Source organism: Geotrypetes seraphini, chromosome 2 (genome assembly GCF_902459505.1).
Source record: "Geotrypetes seraphini chromosome 2, aGeoSer1.1, whole genome shotgun sequence".
Lineage (NCBI taxonomy): Eukaryota > Metazoa > Chordata > Amphibia > Gymnophiona > Dermophiidae > Geotrypetes > Geotrypetes seraphini.
This window is the reverse complement of record NC_047085.1, coordinates 143006647-143026659: the sequence shown is the minus strand read 5'-3', so window position 1 is coordinate 143026659 and position 20013 is coordinate 143006647. Positions and strand designations below refer to the sequence as shown.

The window sequence follows — 20013 nt, the reverse complement described above, 5'->3', positions numbered from 1 at the left end:
GACTTGACATTTCTCATTCCTCTTCCTTTTCCTTCTACCAGGATCTGGCTGAAGTTACAGGCAGCACTGAACTTGCGGCTCTTAGAGCAAAAGCCCTGCCTGCAGCATTTGCTCAAAGCCACGGGCAGCGTCTTCCATGCGCCTCCTGTGGCTGATCTGGAAGCATTCCCTCTGATGTCGCAACGTCAGAGGGAACACTTCTGGGTCAGCCGCAAGAGGCACATAGGATCCGCTGCTCGTGGCTTTCAGCAAACGCTGCAGCAAGATTGAGGAGGGAGCCGGCAGAGGAAAACACCGCATTGTGAGCGGGGCAGCACAGAATTCTTCACAGGGCCACAGGTTGGACACCCCTGCTTTATATGATACATCCCACCTGTTATAAGGCTTAATATGATAAAGCCAATCCATAATATGAATGTACTCCTTTAACATGTTCTGGGCTCCTTTGGGAGTACGGGCTAAATAAATGACTTATTAAATAAATAAAAATAAATATTTGGTTAATACAAACATAGCAGAAAAACCCATGCTCTATTTAATTTCCCTTCTGTACAGGGTTGTAAAAGCAAGAAATTTCTTAATCACACTTTAGCGTTTCAGGCAGCTTCTTACGACAAAAAATTTTGATCATTGTTGCTCACAACTTATTCTTATAAACATTTTAGAATACAGCTGAAGACTTATTTCTTTTCCAAGTATTTGATTAACTTATTCTATTTCCTAGATCATGTTTACTGTTAACAATCTTTTGTAAACCGCGTTGAACTTATAGTTACGCAGTTAATAAGCACAATGGCTACAAAATGCATTACCAATGGTATATGACTCCTCAACGCTTGTCCCAGATTTATGACCATCATGAGAATCTATGTTGGAGATCCTGTAGATGTGTGGGAACCTTTCAACATATATGGTGGTTATGTCCTGTGATAAAGCTTTATTGGAATATGGTGGGTCAATTTATAGTTCACATTACCCAGAAGCATTGTCCTATGTTGAACCCATACTGGGTTATACCTCGCCGGAAAATTGTTCAGCCTTGTTTGTTTGTACTCTGTCCTGGCGTTCTACAACAGTTCTTGAGTGACAGTACTTACTCTGCCATCTGGATTATGTACATTTAATGTGTAAATTAACGGTGCTATGTCATCAAGAGGTTGGTCCCTTACCATTAAATCTGGATAGTTATGTTGCCTGGAGATCAGACTCCTCTACATTATAAGTTGTAAACCTGTGTGCTGTGGTCCTGTGGTGTGGGTGGGGAGCCCTGTGGGAGGATTCACTGTATATTCACTGCTATTTTGTTTTATGTAATTATTTGCTTTTATATAGTTGCATGTTTTGTTTTATTTAGGATTATGATTAATAATGAGCACAAGTTAGAGGATTCATGATAAATAAATTATTAAAATGTAATTAAAATCTGCATGTAAAAGCTTAGCAAATCAGGCCCATAGTCAAAGACAGATAGGTAGATCATTTGAGGATCTGAGCAATAATAGAAATTGTTTTTAAGTTTAGTTTCTGTTCAAAACAACACACATTTTAAAAATGAAGCAAATCTAGTTAATATAATAATGAATCAACATACCTGTGAATAAAGCCCATTGAGTGGATTGCATTCAGTGCAAGAACAACTTCTGCTGTGTAAAATCTGGCCCATTTCTCAGGCACATCATAGTTGCTCATTAAATTCACAAGATCCCCACCAGGCATATATTCCATTACCATATAAAGGTAACGATCATCTTGGAACGCATAAAATAACTAACAAAGACAAAAGTTGAATTTGAGTTAGGTGCACACTGCATTTGGTTTTTACTATAAAATTTAAAAAGGATTTTTTTTATTACTGCACTACTATTGATCTACTAAATAATTATGTCTTTTCATGTTTTAAGCATTATAAATAGGGATGTATTTCAGTATAAGTGGTAAAAGGTATCTGAGCACTATACCATTTTGTATTTTTTTCCAATTTACTTTTGAGATCTGTTATGATTTATTTTGTTTAATCTATCTTTTAAAAACAAGGACAAATGCTCTACTACAAGTATAAATTAGTACTTAAATATATGGCAAGCATCCCAATATGAACACTGAAGCTAAAAATAATACTCTGCTTATTAAAAATCATCATTTTTGTTATTCATATTCTTTCTCCCCAAATGGCTGTCTAAACTACTAAGACAACCATTTAGAGAAACCTACCAGACTAGAACATCTTCAATTTGTAAATACATGACTGTTCAACTGCAGCAATTAATTATTCTTGAAAATTCAAAGACAGTTAATAGATTCCACTTGTCCCTTTATCATCTATATTCATTTTAAAATTTATATACCGTTTTATTCCAAAAGTGGTTTACAAATGGTTACATATATTATCTTCCACCTTCATCACTGTTTGCATTTCAAGCATGACTCAAGCAACATGGACAACAGTCAGTTTGAGAAGCAAGACCTAATGGTTTATTTCACAAAACATTGTTCTAGGACTTAAAAAAAAAAAAAAAAATCTTTACAAGATGCTATTATAGCACTTAAATACCAATCTTGTGTCACTGCTTCGGTGTTTAATCTGCCTCTTACCACAAACCTCAAAATTCCATACCTACCAAAGTTCAATCTATTCCATCGCCAGATGGTGGGAGGCTGAAGAGTTTCTCATGTTGTAATAAAAATTATTATTAATTGGATGGAACTTAACCAATAATACACATCCCTCTCTGGCTTAGAGAAATATGTATTACTAGTCTTATAGCCCGTTACATTAACGGGTGCTAGAATATATGTGTGTGTGTCTGTCTTTATTTCTTTTTCTCTCTCTCTCCTTAGCTGCTTTCTGTATTTGTCTTTCTTTCTGTCTTTCTTTTTCCTCAGTTCTTTTACATTCTCTGTGTCCACCATCACCCCTTCACTGCTCCCCTTATCCAGCAGCAGCCCTTCTCCCTTTTTTTAATCTCCCCCATGTCCAGCAGCACCTCTTTCCTGTCTCCCTGTCCAGCAGTAGGCCTCCCTTCCTTTTTCTCCCCCCCCCCGTCTCTTCCCCTGTCCATCAGCACCTCTTTCCTGCTCCCCCATCCAGCAATAGGCCTCCCTTCCTTTTTCTTCCCCCCTAGCACCTCTTTCCTGCTCCCCCGTCCAGCAGTAGGCCTCCCTTTCTTTTTCTACCCCCTGTCTCTTCCCCTGTCCAGCAGCACCCCTTACCTCGCGTGTGCCCTCCGCCGCCGCGGCCTGCAGGCGCCAAGAGCCGCCGCGGCCGACAGCCTCTGCACCGCCTGAAGCCGACAAACCCTAACCTACACATGCGCACTCTTACCTACAGGGACCTACAGCACACGGAAAATGGGAGCATGCAGGTAAGAGTATGCATGCGCGGCTTAGGGTTTTATTATATTAGATAAAGAACTATTAATATGGGGAAAGTTAGCTTGCTTAACACTCAGCTCTGTAACCATAATTAAATATACATGAATATCTATTCAAGGACCAAGACATAGAACATTTACAAGCAAACTGAAAGTTTATTTTCTTTTTAGAGCAAATATAAAATTACAATCAAGCTGGTAGAAGCAGTAAGATCGTTAAGCAAAGAATTAATAGAAATACACAGACAAAATTTATCTAAGATTAAAGGTTCAAAGTTATTCACAATGTGAATAGTCCTTAAAATGGAGCAAAGGCCGCATGGCCTAGAGAAGCAGCATGGTGATCCAGGGAGAAGAAGAATTGTAGCTTGATCCAGGCTGGTTCCAGAGGGAGAGTAAGCATCTTCCCTTCTGAGAAAGGATTTTGCTTCATATTTATAGGGTTGAGACCTGATCTAAAAATAGAATCCATTATCTGTTCCTGAGTGGATGATGATTGAAGTACAATGGCTTAACATTGTGTCCCAATACAGAGTATTGTTACTGTCCTTGCTGGATGAGGTGTGAATCTATGTCTGAGTGGTAGGCAGATGAGGTCATCTGATTGAATGAGCTTCTATTGTTAGTCCAGAGATGAATTTGGTGTGAAGGGCTTCTTGTTTTATCTTGTAGTCTAGAAATGAATTTGGTGTGAGGGGCTTCTGTTTGATCTACATCCTGTTATCCACCCTGGACATGTCTTTTGTCTTAACACTTTCTGAAAGTGATGGCTCAGTCCTTTCTTTTGTCATAGAAACATAGAAGATGACAGCAGAAAAGGGCCATAGCCCATCAAGTCTGCCCACTCTAACAACCCCACCCCCTTGAATTTACCCCCCTAGAGATACCACATGTGTATCCCATCCACATTTTTTTTTTTTACCCCCCTAGAGATCCCACATGTGTATCCCATTTCCTTTTAAAATCCGGCACGCTGCTTGCCTGAATCACCTGAAGCGGAAGTTCATTCCAACGATCGACCACTCTTTCGGTGAAGAACTTCCTGGTGTCGCCATGAAATTTCCCACCCCTGATTTTCAGCGGATGTCCTCTTGTGGCCGAGGGACCTTTAAAAAAGAAGATATCATCCTCCACCTCAATACGGCCGGTGATATATTTAAATGTCTCTATCATGTCTCCTCTCTCTCTACGTTCTTCGAGTGAGTATAGCTGCAATTTATTCAGCCTTTCCTCATACGGGAGGTTTTTGAGTCCCGAGACCATCCTGGTGGCCATTCTTTGAACCAACTCAACTCTCAGCACATCTTTTTGATAATGTGGCCTCCAGAATTGTACACAATATTCCAGATGAGGCCTCACCATGGATCTGTACAACGGCATAATAACTTCGGGCTTCCGGCTGATAAAGCTTCTTCGGATACAACCCATCATTTGTCTTGCCTTTGATGAAGCCTTCTCCACTTGATTGGCAGTCTTCATGTCTTCGCTAATGATCACCCCCAAATCACGTTCCGCCTTGGTCCTAACTAAGGTTTCACCATTAAGTGTATAAGTTTTGCATGGATTCCTGCTGCCGAGGTGCATGACCTTACATTTTCTAGCATTGAAGTATAGCTAACAAGTCGAGGACCACTGTTCCAATAGAAGTAGGTCCTGCGTCATACTGTCTGGTAAAGTGTTCTCACTTACAATGTTGCATAGTTTGGCGTCATCGGCAAATAATGTGATTTTACCCTGAAGCCCCTGAGTCAGATCTCCCACAAATATGTTGAAGAGGATCGGGCCCAAGACCGAGCCCTGCGGCACTCCACTGATCACCTCTGACGTTTTTGAAGGGGCACCATTCACCACCACTCTCTGAAGTCTACCGTTTAGCCAATCACTGACCCATGTAGTTAATGTCTCTCCCAGTCCCATTGATTTCATCTTGTTCAATAGTCTGTGGTGCGAGACGCTATCAAAAGCTTTACTAAAGTCCAAGTACACGACGTCTATGGACTCACCCACATCCAATTTCCTTGTTATCCAGTTAAAGAAACTAATTAGATTGGATTGGCAGGACCTGCCCTTGGTAAATCCATGTTGGCGGGGATCCCGTAGATTCTTCTCGTCCAGGATCGTATCTAATTTATGCTTAATTAGTGTTTTCATGAGTTTACTCACTATGGATGTGAGACTCACCGGTCTGTAATTCTCAGCCTCTATCCTGCAGCCCTTTTTGTGGAGTGGGATTACATTGGCTGTTTTCCAGTCCAAGGGGACTCTTCCCGCCCTCAAGGAAAGATTGAAGAGCACAGACAACGGCTCCGCCAGGACATCACACAGCTCTCTAAGCACCCTGGGGTGTAGATTGTCCGGTCCCATGGCTTTGTTCACTTTGAGTCTTGATAGTTTGCAGTAGACGCTGCTGGGTGTAAACTCGAAATTTCAGAACGGGTCTTCTGAGCTTTGCCTTGCTTGCAATTGTGGACCGGACCCTGGCGCCGGGTCCGGTTCACAATTGCAAGCAAGGCAAAGCTCAGAAGACCCGTTCTGTGCATTTAACACAAAAATGAGCTTCTATTGTTCATACTGGGATAATTCAGAGATGAATTTGGCCTTCTGGCCTACATCCTGAAGGCAGATGGTTCAGTCCTTTCTTCTGTGTTCTATTAAATGGGGCATTTAACACCTTTTTGAACAGATGGCTTTGCTGGCTCAGAGACCACATCAGAAATTCACTTTTAAATCCATCAAGTTAATATACTTTAACTCTAAGCACAATTGTAAAACCATATCATTTTTACTTTAAGTCCCTCAAAATAAATGATCTATTGTGTCAGGCAATAATTCAAATTCAAAATTCATAACTTCAGTAACAGACCTTTTCCCGTATCTCCAAGTGAAAAGTTATTTGCAGAAGGCTAAAAGGGCTGATGCTGCGGCTTTTAGTTGTTCTGACTTTGAGCAGCTTTTGGGGTCCCCAGTGCACAGAGGTTGCATTTCGATGTTGTATAAATGGGTGCATCAGGATAGGGCCCGGAAGCCTTCGTATTTACTGGCTTGGGAAGGGGACTTAGGGCAGGTGTTTGAGGCATCTTTGTGGGAAAATATCTCGTCTAGGATACACCATTTAGCCGTGGCCCCTATGTTGGTGGAGAATGCGCTTAAAATGCTGGTGCGCTGGTACCTCACCCCGGTGATTCTGAGTAAGATGTCCGCTAAGGGCACGGATTTATGTTGGAGGGGATGTGGGCAGCGGGGAACATTTTTTCACATGTGGTGGAGCTGCCCCTCCATTCAAGACTTTTGGAGACAGGTGTTTAAGTATGTGGGGGCTCTCCTTCAAGTGCCCCTCATGGAAAGGGCGGAGGTGGCTTTGTTGGGGTTTCCCTCAGGAGGGGCAGATGACACCCAGGATAGACTGGTACGGTTGGCCTTCACAGTGGCTAGGCTGACTGTGGCTCACCACTGGCGCAGTACCGCTACACCTACTTTGGCTCTAGTGCGAGAGAAATTGGGCTGGGTGTGTGAGAAATACCGGCTCTCGGCCCTGTTGACTAGAAAATGGCAGCAATATTATGATATTTGGGGGAGATACCTGGCAGTGGAGGGAATGGATGTGGATAGTTCTGTTGTCAGATGAAGTACTGGTCCCGGACTGGATTGGATCTTTGGGGTTTGTATTATTGGGGTTCTGTGTTCTTTTGTCCCCTTCTTTTCTGATTTTTCTTCTTTTCCTCTCCTTGGGGTGCTACCGTGCCTACTGGTGGTGCTCTAGGGTTCCCGGGAGGTGCAGTGTGCTGTTTGCTGTCACTTGGGGGGGGGGGGGGGGTTGGGAGGGGGAGGGGGCTGACATCAGGGGTTTTGTTGTTCTGCAGATTGCCTGCCTGTACTGTTGTTGGATTTTCCTGATGTTTTGCTGTGCTGTTTTTTCTTGTCATAAATAAACAATTGCAAAAAACCCCCAAACTTTATCAGGCTACATATTTTAACTCCAAGCAGAATTATAAAATCATTTCATGCTACATATTCCCTCTCTTCATTGCAAGAGAAAATATTAATAATATTGGAACGAGGAATCACAATTATAAAAACAGTATATGGTGGAAAAAGTAACAATCCTTAACACTAACTTGATACATCACACTGGGAAATATATTGAAATTCACACAAACCATAAAGATATTAGAATATGCTATATACCTACATAAGGGGGCATTGGGGAAACTGTTTTTTGGAGACATTGTACCTTGGAAAGTGTCGCGTATCAGGAATCATGAAAATTAATATTATTTACAGTGTTAGTTTTTGAGGTATAAGGAAAAAAACATTTTCAAAATCACTTGGAGTACAACTTTCTTTACTATCTAGCAAAACTTTTCTACATTATTAAGGTCACTTAAATCAATATTTCTGCTATTTTATTGTCCAGTCTACACCACATGTCTGCCACCTGGGTCCCACTGCAATCTGTAGAGTTGCCAATCTTCTGGAAAAACTCGGTCCAAACTGGACACGTCTCCTCATGTCTCATAGAAAGGAAGGGCTGAGGAGGCAAGATCTCTTTTTGAGAGCATAGGAGAGGCAGCTACACCTTCCTGCTTATCTGGGGGCAGATTTTTCTCCCTTTGGAAGTCTCACGTAAAAAGGTGCAAAACTCATCCTATGAGGACATGGCTTGGTTTCTCATTCCAATAACTCATATTCTCACCATAAGATTTTAAAATGTCGCAAGCTTGCCTGCGGGTTTCACCATCTAAGTACCGAGATGCTGACTTTTCAGTTAAAAGCTTATTTTCATGAGAGCTTAGATCAGAATGCCAGCTATGTTGGGTATCTATGTACTGGGGTTTTGGATGCAGTGCTGGGGCCTGTTTCTGATATGGCTTTAGATCTCAGTATAAAACAGGTCTATCTGTGGCTACTGGGCGTGAAGCATAGGGCTGATACTTTTGGACATTCATGGCCTTCACACACAAATCTCTAGCAGATGCAGGTTCTCCTGCTGGCCAAGAACATAAAGAAATGGCTATAATCAGATGCATTCCCTGACAAATTTCTCTAAGGTCCTCCTTATCTATCTGGCAATCTAATAGATCTTCTGGTATTAGACCTTGTGAATCCCTTCTGTCAGCTACCCCAGTCATTATTAGTAATAGAACTGCTCTATGGACATAATCTTCTATTCCTTCATTTTTATCTTGCTGGATCTTTGCACATTTTTATCTTGTTGGATCTTTGCACTTTGAAGGTTCTCATACCAAAAGAGATACAAAAAGCATTAGCTAAGTGAAACAAAGAAAATCCCACTTGTTTGGCTACATTAATTTCCTTGTTCATCTGCTCTGCATATTCCGAGGCGCAGAATCTTAATTCATCTGCATCTAGTTTCTCATCCTGTTCTAATTTCCACAGTATCACACAGGAATGGGGAAAATTATGGGGGTCTATCTTGCCTACTTGCTTTGCTATGACTTCCATATCTGTTTGGGATAAGGGATGCGAGCTAACCGTCTGGGTCGCCCCTCCTGCCATAGGCTGGGATTGTGATACTTTTATCAAGGTGAACACAGGCTTCATTGTAGCTCTATTTGTATCTACCTGCTTGTATGGAATCCCAGTAATGGCTGAAATTTGTAAATGTGAGTCTTGAAGCTTTTGTTTTAGGCCTTGTATTTCCCTGTGGCAATAGGCATGGTCTGCATTTTCTTCTGTAATGAGAGCTCCCTAACAAAATGTTTTAAACCTGGTTTGCTTGTATTTCTAAAACAGCAATCTGTGTTTACATTTGATCTTCCTGAGTTATTTGCTTTTGGAAATGCTCTTTTAAAGAGTCTGATTGGTACCGTAAGCACAAATTTTGTGTTGCTAAGAACTCCTTTTCCTGTTCCAATAAGGCATATTCTTTCTCTTTGGCTTCTAGTTTCTCCTTGAATTTGGCATTATCTTTTATCATTCTCTTACAAATGGACCATGTTAACCAAAGACAAGCCGCATTTCTTTTGTGCTCTGACTTCACAGAATACAATGAGCAATATGTTTGAAATTTAGATTCCACATTGTATATGGCCGCTATGTCATCCAATACACAGGAAGTCTATGGGTTAGGCCCAGACAACACTACACACTGCCTGAATAAGGTGGGATTGTCTACACCTAAAATAGGGGGTCGCTGTGGTGTAACTTCAGCATAAGCAGCAGAATCAGTTCTCCTTTTATACCAGAACATATTTATCCCTGAATTTTCCTAATTGACTCATTGGTACCGGGGCAAAGCCGGGAAAGGCTTGGTGTATTTAGAAATGCTCTCTTTTATGGAGAAGAGAGGCTTGGAAAGATAGCTTGGAGGACATAAATTTCATGGGCGTTCAGTAGAGGTTACTGGCATGAAGACCGCCCTCAAAATTATGCTTGAACACAAAGTATGCACCAGCCTTAACAGGTTGGAAGTTTAGGAGAAAATATAATTTAAGGAGAATAAAGTAGTCAAGTATCAGTTCTCATATATTTTAATAATATATGTTCACTAGGATGCAGGCTGCCTGGAAAATGGATATAAACCAGTGATCTCAAACTCAAACCCTTTGCAGGGCCACATTTTGGATTTGTAGGTACTTGGAGGGCCTCAGAAAAAATAGTTAATGTCTTATTAAAGAAATGACAATGTTGCAGGTAAAACTCTTTATAGTTTATAAATATTTCCTTTTGGCTAAGTCTTAATAAAAATATTGTCATTTATAGCTAAAGAGACGTTTGATCAAGAAACTGTTTTATTTTACTTTTGTGATTATGCTAAACATACTGAGGGCCTCAAAATAGTACCTAGTGGGCCGCGAGTTTGAGACCACTGATATAAACAGTTAACAGTGATAGATTAGATCTGCTACAATGTGAATACTTGTGCTGTGGTGATGTTTATCAACAATAAGGAAATATAGCAGTCACTGATTGACTTTCTTACCTACAGCTGCTCTGCTCTATTTCCTCTCCAACAAATGCTCCCACAATAGATAGTAAGGTCTATGATGGCAGGTCCAGAGTGCAAGCAAAGGATTCTGAGATATATTAAACAAATCTGACCCTGTGGAATGTCTGCAGATAGTAACATATGGGAAGGGGCCATTTAGCCTAACAAAAGACCTTTGCCACTAAATTACTCCTAAAAGACCAGTACTTGAGATTAACAAAGAACCTTTTGCATAGTACTGGGGAGTATCCTGTAAAGCCCTGGACTTTCAAAGGTGTGATAAGGACAGGTGCTTAAGAAATTCAGACACAGAATGACTCCAGCTACCAGTTCCTCTTGTCAATTAAGAGCTACTACTGTTTCAAACAGATACAAAATTGTGGCAAGAAGATACGTTGAAACCCTCAGCTATGTGCAGCGGCTACTAAGAAAGCAAATAGAATGTTAGGAATTATCAGGAAAGGAATGGAAAACAAAGACGAAAATGTTATAATGCCCTTGTATTCTCTATGATACGGCCATACACCTCAACTACTGTGTGCAGTTCTGGTTGCCATATTTAAAAAAAGATATAGCGGAATTAGAAAAGGTACAGAGAAGGTACAGAAAATTATAAAAGGGATGGGACAACTTTCATATGAGGAAAGACTAAAGCGGCTAGGGCTCTTCAGCTTGGAGAAGAAACGGCTCAGAGATGATATGATAGAGGTCTATAAAATGATGAGTGGAAAGGGTAGATGTGAATCGCTTGTTCACTCTTTCTAAAAATACTAGGATTAGGGGATATACGATGAAACTACTAAGTAATAGATTTAAAACAAACTGGAGAAAATATTTCTTCACACAAATTGTAACCTGTAACTTGTATATTATGCATATTGCAACCTTGTAACCTGTATATTATGTATACTGGCAAATTGTAACCTGTAATCTGTAATAATAATATTACAGATTACAGGTTACATTAGATTAGCCTATTTTGTTTCAACTTCCTGTTTCTGAACAGGCGAGACTCACAGAGGGAAGGCCCCGACGTCGGCAGCCTGTCTTGATCGCCCGAGGCTGGGAGGAATGGCAGTTGGCAGGAACTTAAACTAAAAGACCCCAAAGGCCCAATAGACAGCCCAACAAATTATAGACCAATCGCTTCTATACCTCTATACGTCAAACTCATAGAGGGTCTAGTAGCACAATATCTCGCCAATTACCTAGAAGACCACCACATCCTACACCCTACTCAATCCGGATTCAGAACCAATCACAGTACTGAAACACTTCTGGTTTCCCTACTAGACATAGCCCGTCAGCACCTCAGCAAAGGAAATAAGTTACTAATCATCCAACTCGATCTTTCAGCAGCATTCGACTTAGTTGACCATTCCATACTACTCCAGATACTAGATGCCATAGGAATATCAGGTAATGTTCTCAACTGGTTCCAAGGATTCCTCAAAACAAGATCATACAGAGTCAAGTCAAATGATCTTCTATCCGACTCATGGTCAAACCCCTGCGGAGTTCCACAAGGATCCCCTCTATCGCCCATACTTTTCAACCTCTTCATAGCATCCCTAGGCACGGCCCTAGACGCCCTAAGCATTACATCCTTCAGCTACGCGGATGATATAACCATCCTCCTCCCTTTCGACATCCAAGACCCCACCTCCAACGGACGCCTGAAATCAACATTGGAAACTGTAGAAAAATGGATGACGAACCACAAGTTAAAACTGAATGCGGAGAAAACCAAATTCCTACTACTAGAGAAGGAACAAAAACCATCCCTAACAGAACTAGATGTAAACACAAACAAATATCCAATACAGAATACTCTCTGGGAACACACCTAGGCAGAGGCTGCACAATGCAAACACAAATACACAAAACCATAAAAAAAGCATTCTTCACCATGCGAAACCTAAGAAAAATAAGAAAATTATTTTCCAAAGAACACTTCAAGATCATTGTACAATCCCTCATACTCAGCTCCTTAGATTACTGCAACAGCCTCTACCTATCTTGCCCAAATACTATGATAAAACAACTACAGACCATTCAGAACACAGCTATCAGACTCATCTACTCGCTCAGCAAATTCGACCACGTCACACCCGCCTATGTAGACTCTCACTGGCTTCCGATAAAAGCAAGAACTCAATTAAAACTCTACTGCTTACTTTTCAAAGTAACCCATGGTATGGCCCCCAATTACCTGAACAACCATCTTTGCCGCTACCGACTACCCAGATCAAGAAGAACTCAGAATCTTTTCACCTTCCCCCCTCATAATGGTACCTGACGTAAGAAACTTTACGACAGCCTTCTAGCAACTCAGGCAGCGAAAATTGACCCCACCATCACCAAACTGATGATCAAAACAACAGACATCAAAGTGTTTCGGAAAGAAATCAAAACATTTCTTTTCAAAAAACACGTCCTTACTTAATATTCCCCTCCCCATCTCCCCAGCAAATAACACACTAGTCATCCCCTTGAACCTCATTTACGAAAAATATCCAAACTCCTAAATAAGCATCTCCCTTAGGTATCCATTTAACCTTCTCCTAAATAAGCATCTCCCTTAGGTATCCACTTAACTGATTCCTTCAAAGTTAGGTATCTTTCTTCAGTTGCCTATATTGTTTTCCCCACTGAACCATGTAACTACTTGAACCCTGTCAAGTTATTCTATCGATAAATCCAGATATCTTATACTTGTATTTCTATACCACAACATGTAATTTACTTAAATCGTTGTAATGTAATTCTCTCGGTAATGTCCTGATCTCTTTTAACTGTAATCCGCTTAGAACCGCAAGGCACAGGCGGAATAGAAATCACAAATGTAATGTAATGTAGCCATTATACCAGCATAGTTAGTCCTGAAACAACACCTATGATGTGTCATTTGCACAAGGCTGGAAGCGCTGGACGACAAGAAATCAGAACAACCAGAACCCCAGGAGGGCCGGGTCTGCTATCAGACTGAGTTGTAGGGCGATGGTCCAGTCTAGAATCCATGAAGTCATGCAAACCTCTGCCAAACAATCACAGCTCCTGAAAAGGAAGCCCAGCCAAAGGAGCTTTGAAAGTAGAAACGGCAGCCGAATGTGGGCAGAGATGGATTACTGACACCTGAGTCAAACTCGCATAAGTAGGGCATGCAATGCATCCGGCATATAAACTGTGCCCATCAAAACAAAATTGCAAAGAGGGAACTACCACCTCACTTTCCAGAGTAAGCTTTTGAGTGTGACATGCACAAGCGACAAAATGTCGCCAAAGCAGCTTTAATGCCTAAAGCAGCTGCGTCATCTACCTAGGGGGAAAGGTGCATTTTGCCACCTGTGCTACCAAAAATCCACTCTGGGCTGAACCAAAACTGCTGACACTTCCTTGCCATAAAATCCAAGCGTGGCATAGCTCTAGCAAAAATTAGAACACTCAGGAGAATTAAACTGCTCCAAGACCAGAATGCACATATCAGGGTACCAGGGGAAGGTAGCCAGTATACACCACAAAGCCATGAGGAAGAAGTGGCCAGAGCTGGCTGAGAGACAAAAAAAGACCTCCTGTAAAGTTTTAGACCTTGGCAAAGCTGCCAATTCAAATAGGCACATGCTCATGAGAGCATTTCCGGGGTCCCAAAACCCCAGAGGGACCCACAGATCCAGCACACAGTTCCTTATCTCCCATCCCAGGAAACGCTACACCTGTAAATAAGGGGTCAGCAAGCAAATCATCCACACCTGGATCCCCCATATCAGGGTCAGGCAGCGCATGCATCGCGGCAGGGTGAGTCTAGGATGTGCCACTGAGTCTAGGAATAATGCCACTGAGAGATACCATGTAGGGGGATTGGGACTGCGTAGGGGGGACAACACAGTGGTACAAAATCCTGAGTGCAAAAATATCAAAAATGCTGAAAGGGTGCCTGGCTCCTGGGGCGTAGGTCACATTAAGGTGGCGAAACTGAACTTTTCTGAGGCTGCACAGGGTCCACAGCCCGGCACATGGAATTACCAGCTGTGCCGAGACCCAAAAAACGTGAAGACCGCCCCCACCAGGCTAGCTGAGCGTTTGGTCATCTGCTTCAGCAGAGAAGAGGCAAAACTGGATGCTATGTCCCCCACAACTGCGCCACATGACACATGGTGCAAAAATGCTCTAAAAGCGCTAAAAATGCACAATCCTGGCAATAATCCATAAAAGGAGAGCCCAAGGACTCCATCCCAGCAAGTTTCCAGGCAATTGTTGCAGATTTGAAGAAGCAGTGAGCTTTAAAAATTAAAATCGCTAAAAATCCAAGATGGCCACCGTCACAAAATTTGCACCAAAATCACAATATTTTTCCCATTTCCCAAATGTTATAAATGGCAATTTTAGGATTTTTCAGGAGGGGAAACATTCAGAAACACTCAAAACCCCATTTTTTTAAAACCTCCCCCTAGTCTCTCACAGGCTGTCAGCTTGTATATTCACTGTGACCTGAGAAGATTGGTTAGAAATGCTGCAAGTTTGCATTCAGCTCTCCTATTGTAGCTAGATGAGAATAATCACTGCCACAAAGCTGGGAATGTTCCAACAAAGCTGATCTTCGGGTTGCCAGTCAGACACTAATGTCTGATTATACCTCCACCCTTGCGGACCATCAGCTGCGCACACGAACAGGCAGAGGCGGAACAACACAGCCGGCACCCTACGAAACACCACTGAGCCTTCTAAGGGCACCTAACAGCCTGCGCTCGACCCCTGATTAACAGTAGGTGAGCCACTTCAGGGATGGCCCTGAGTTCCAGATAAAACTATGCAGGCTGGCCAACAGCTAAAAAGGGATCAGCCTGTCAGCTACAGACTAAAGTCTGTGAATTCTCAAGCAGGCAGAGCTTTAAAATCACTCCAAGCACTAAATTACCCAAAAAGGGGACGAAATTACATTGCATTAAAACAATAAAATGGGGAGAGCAGAACACACATAACTGCATTCACATGTTGCAGAAGGAAAAAACTGTAGAGGGCGCTAAACTGATCAGTGAAGTACTATAGAGGCAGAGTGAAAAATTCGGAGTGGATTCCTTCTGCAACCATGCGACTAAAGGGAAATAACCCTACTGTCTAGAATGTCTCACCTACTGCACTGGAAAGGGAATTAGCATGGAGCTATGGGAGGGGAGTAGCTGGAGGGGGAATGGTTGAATTTGTGATGGAAGTCTATTCTAATACACTTCATTCCGTAACCACACATACAGTCAACTACCAGCCTAAATAAATTTACTTAGTCATAAACCCACACCAGCCCACACATCTGCAAGCACATAACCCAACTATACACTTGCCAACCTCCTACCCATCCACCTACCCAGAGCCTCCACATTCAGAGTCAGGTTGACCCAATGGTTCAACTATTCTGCTGCAGCACGGCATTTAAGAAGTTGCTCACAAATTGCAAGCTTGTACTCATCAAATAATTATTTTAAACAGCACACATTTATGTTACTGAAGCTTTAAGAAAGAAAATGAACGCCTTAGTTATCATCTGAGATGATATGAATTTTTGAGTGCTAAAATGGAAACACTGGCTTAGATGCCATTTTCTCCTCTGCAATTTCTATAAAAATCATGTAAATCAGTTCTCAGAACAGTGTCAGAAAATAGTTCATATGGTTATGGAATATGTTAAATGTAATAAGTAGCATTCTAAGCTAAATGTATCAAACAGTAATGTAAAAAGGAACCTATTTCAGAGGTTTAGAATAATTAAAGAGAACGGTTTTAGGAATATATAAATAAAACCTCAAAGATAGGGAAGAACCATTTTCTATAGGTATAGAAAACGGTATAGAAAATTTAACCAAGAGGTCCTTTTACTAAGGCGCGCTAGCCATTTTAGCATGCACTAAGCGCTAACGCGCCCATAGACTATAATAAATGCGTTAGCGTGCGCTAAAACAGCTAGCGCGCCTTAGTAAAAGGACCCCTAACTAACTAACTTTTCTTTTATTGAAGATCAAGCATTCTAACCTGCCAAGTATGTTTTTGGATTACTACACAAAGAGAGATCATAGCCTTTTTGGTGAATATATTTAAGGGGGTGTTGTAATATCAAAAAGGATACTCCTCTACTTTATCATCACTATTCAGTCCTTACTAGGTTAACATATCAGAAGCAATTCTAATTGTAAATGAAATGCTAAGGGCTCCCTTTTATGAAGCCACGTTAGCGGCTTTATCACATGCACATTTTTAACGTGCACTAACCCCTGCACTAGCCGAAAAGCTACCGCCTGCTCAAGAGGAGATGGTAGCGGCTAACGCAGCCAGCAAATTAGCACGCGCTATTATGCGCATTAAACCCCTAATGCGGCTTCGTAAAAGGAGCCCTAAGTGTAGCTAAAACTAGTTTACAATTTAAAGTGTCTAAAATGTTTATACCCATAAGGTTAAGGGGCTCATTTTCAAAGCACTTGAGTACAGAGTACTGTATATACTCAAATATGAACCTAAATTTTGGGGCCAAAAAAAATGGACCAAAAATGGGGTCTCGGTTTATATTTGAGTCTTACTACTTAGCATTTCTATTGTGCTGCTAGACATATGCAGCGATGTATATTAAACATGTAAGAGACAATCCCTGTTAAATACACTTCTCCCTTTGTATTCACGGTTTCGATTATTCATGGTTTTTAGCTTGCTGGCTCCCCCCCCCACCCCAAATTACATCAGCTTGCTTAGAGAAATCGCTGATTCCAAGCGTTTACAGAGAAAATCGCTAATTCCCAGCACTTTCTTCACTGTGTTTTGCCTCTCCTTCAGGGACAGACCAGGTCTCCAACCATGTTATTCGCGGTTTCACTATATTTACGATGGTTTTTAATAGAAAACAGCAAATAACATATGAAAAAGTTATTCACTGTTTTTCTGTATTTGCGGTTCTGTTAATCTCCTATCACCGCGAATACGGACTGAGAAGTGTAAAGCTTACAAACAAGACAAATAGAGGTTACGGAATTTCTCACAGATGGAATGATAAAACTAACATGGACCCATCTCAGGCCTCTCCTGGGGCCTACCTTAAGCTCTGCTGGTCCAGTGGTAAGCCAGGGCAAGAGTGATCCTCCTACGCTCCTGCCCTGTGCAGTCTCACTACTCAAAAAAGCTTGTGAGACTGCCGCAAGTTCAGTTTATATTCGAGTCAACCTTTTTTCCATTTGGGAGGGGGGGAAATTAGTTACTTCGGTTTATATTCTACTATATAAGGTACCAAAGAAACCTATAATTTTTGGTGTGAAACATTATGCTCTTTTCTAACAGTATTGCATCAGAAAGCTCTTAAAGTTCATTTGTCTTTCCCGATCACAACTTAAACTTTGGCTTTAAATTTAAAGCTCAGTTCATTAAGTTGTCAACTGGGGTTTTATTAAATGAAAATGATTTCTACATTATGCTGGACCACTATAAGTATAAATAGATTTTAATCAAGCCTAAAATACAAAATTAATTTCTTAATTAGTGTGAAAAATTCATATTAAAACAAAGAAAAAGAGAAGAAAATATATATTAACAAAACAAATCACAAAATAAATATGATTTAATGGTAGTACAACAATTTAACAAAATATACAGTCATGTGAAAAAAATTAGGACACCCCATGAAATATTCAGTTCTTTCTTTAAGAAATGTTCACATATCAATGTCAAATCTTTTTTTATCTCTGAAAAAGAAAGTGATGTAAGTGCAGGTAAACAACTAAAATTTCCTTGATTTACTCATGAAACAAAAGATATCCACAAAAATGTGTATTCTAACTGAGGAATAAATTAGGACACCCCCACATATCCTCCCACTTAAAGTGACTCAAATCACACACAGGTGTATCACATCAGGTGCACATGATTAGAGCATCATTACTCAGCCGCTGCTATTTAATATATTTATAAATGATCTAGAAACAGGGACGAAGTGTGAGAGAATAAAATTTGCGGATGACACCAAACTATTTAGTGGAGCTCGGACTAAAGAGGACTGCGAAGAACTGCAAAGAGACTTGAACAAACTAGGTGAATGGGTGACGAGATGGCAGATGAAGTTCAACGTTGAGAAATGTAAAGTACTACATGTGGGAAGCAGAAACCCAAGGTACAGCTATACGATGGGAGGGATGTTATTGAAGGAGAGTACCCAAGAAAGGGACTTGGGGGTAATGATGGACATGACAATGAAAACGATGGCGCAGTGCGCAGTGGCCACTAAGAGAGCTAATAGAATGCTAGGTATAATCAAGAAGGGTATTACTCCAGAACGAAAGAAGTTAATCTGCCGTTGTATCGGGCGATAGTTAGTCCGCATCTGGAGTACTGCGTCCACTACTGGTCGCCGTACCTTAAGAAAGATATGGCGTTACTCGAGAGGGTTCAGAGGAGAGTGACCCGTCTGATAAAAGGTATGGAAAACCTTTCATACGCTGAGAGATTGGAAAAACTGGGACTCTTTTCCCTTGAGAAGAGAAAACTTAAAGGGGATATGATAGAGACTTACAAGATTATGAAGGGCATAGAGAGAGTAGAGAGGGACAGATTCTTCAAACTTTCGAAAAATAAAAGACCAAGAGGGCATTCGGAAAAGTTGAAAGGGGACAGATTCAAAATGAATGCTAGGAAGTTCTTCTTTACCCAACGTGTGGTGGACACCTGGAATGCGCTTCCAGAGGACATAATAGGGCAGCATACAGTACTGGGGTTCAAAAAAGGATTGGACAATTTCCTGCTGGAAAAGGGGATAGAGGGGTATAGATAGAGGATTACTGTACAGGTCCTGAACCTGTTGGGCCGCCGCTTGTGCGGACTGCTGGACACGATGGATCTCAGGTCTGACCCAGTGGAGGCACTGCTTATGTTCTTATGAAGGAGATTTGCCCTACTTAAACCTCAGACATTTAGTTTGGTGTGCTCATGACTGCTGCAGTGAGAATGAACTCCATGGTAAGATCAAAAGAGCTGTCTGAGGCCTTCCAAAAGAAGATTGTAGCAGTTTATAAGTCTGGTAAGGGATTTTAAAAGATCTCAAAAGAATTTTACATTAGCCATTCCATGGTCCAGAAAATAGTGCACAAGTGGAGGGCTTTCCAAACAACTGCCAACATGCCCAGGTCTGGCCGTCCAAGCAAGTTGACCCCCAGAGCAGACAGCAAGATGCTAAAAGAAGTTTCCAAAAACCCTAAAATGTCATCATGGGACCTCAAGCAGGCTCTTGCTACTGTAGATATGAAAGTGCATGCCTCTACAATCAGAAAGAGAAAGCACAAATTTAACTTGCATGGGAGGTGTGCAAGGAGGAAACATTTGCTCTCTAAGAGAAACATCAAGGCCAGACTGAAGTTTGCCAGAGAGAACGTGGACAAACACCAGGACTTCTGGAATAGTGTTCTATGGACAGAAGAATCTAAAATTGAATTATTTTAACATAAGAAAAGAGGACATGTTTGGTGTACACTAAATATAGCATTCCAGGAAAAGAACCTCATACCAACTGTGAAGCATGAAGGTGGAATCATCATGGTTTGGGGATGTTTTGCTGCAGAAGGACCTGGTCAGCTCACCATCATAGATTCCACCATGAATTCTACCATGTATCAGAGGATGCTTGAGGAACATGTGAGATCATATGTAAGAAAACTAAAGCTGAAACGGAACTAG

The 20013-nt window shown here is 41.3% G+C and overlaps 1 protein-coding gene across 1 annotated transcript in view; it reads right to left on the bottom strand.

Moving 5' to 3' along the window:
* The window catches only part of ROCK1 (Rho associated coiled-coil containing protein kinase 1), a 398571-nt gene that overhangs the window by 263423 nt on the left and 115135 nt on the right, over positions 1-20013 (bottom strand). Inside the window, exon 5 of the mRNA XM_033933927.1 lies at positions 1592-1767. Coding sequence (XP_033789818.1) covers positions 1592-1767 — 176 coding nt within the window. The remainder of the gene's footprint in view (positions 1-1591; positions 1768-20013) is intronic.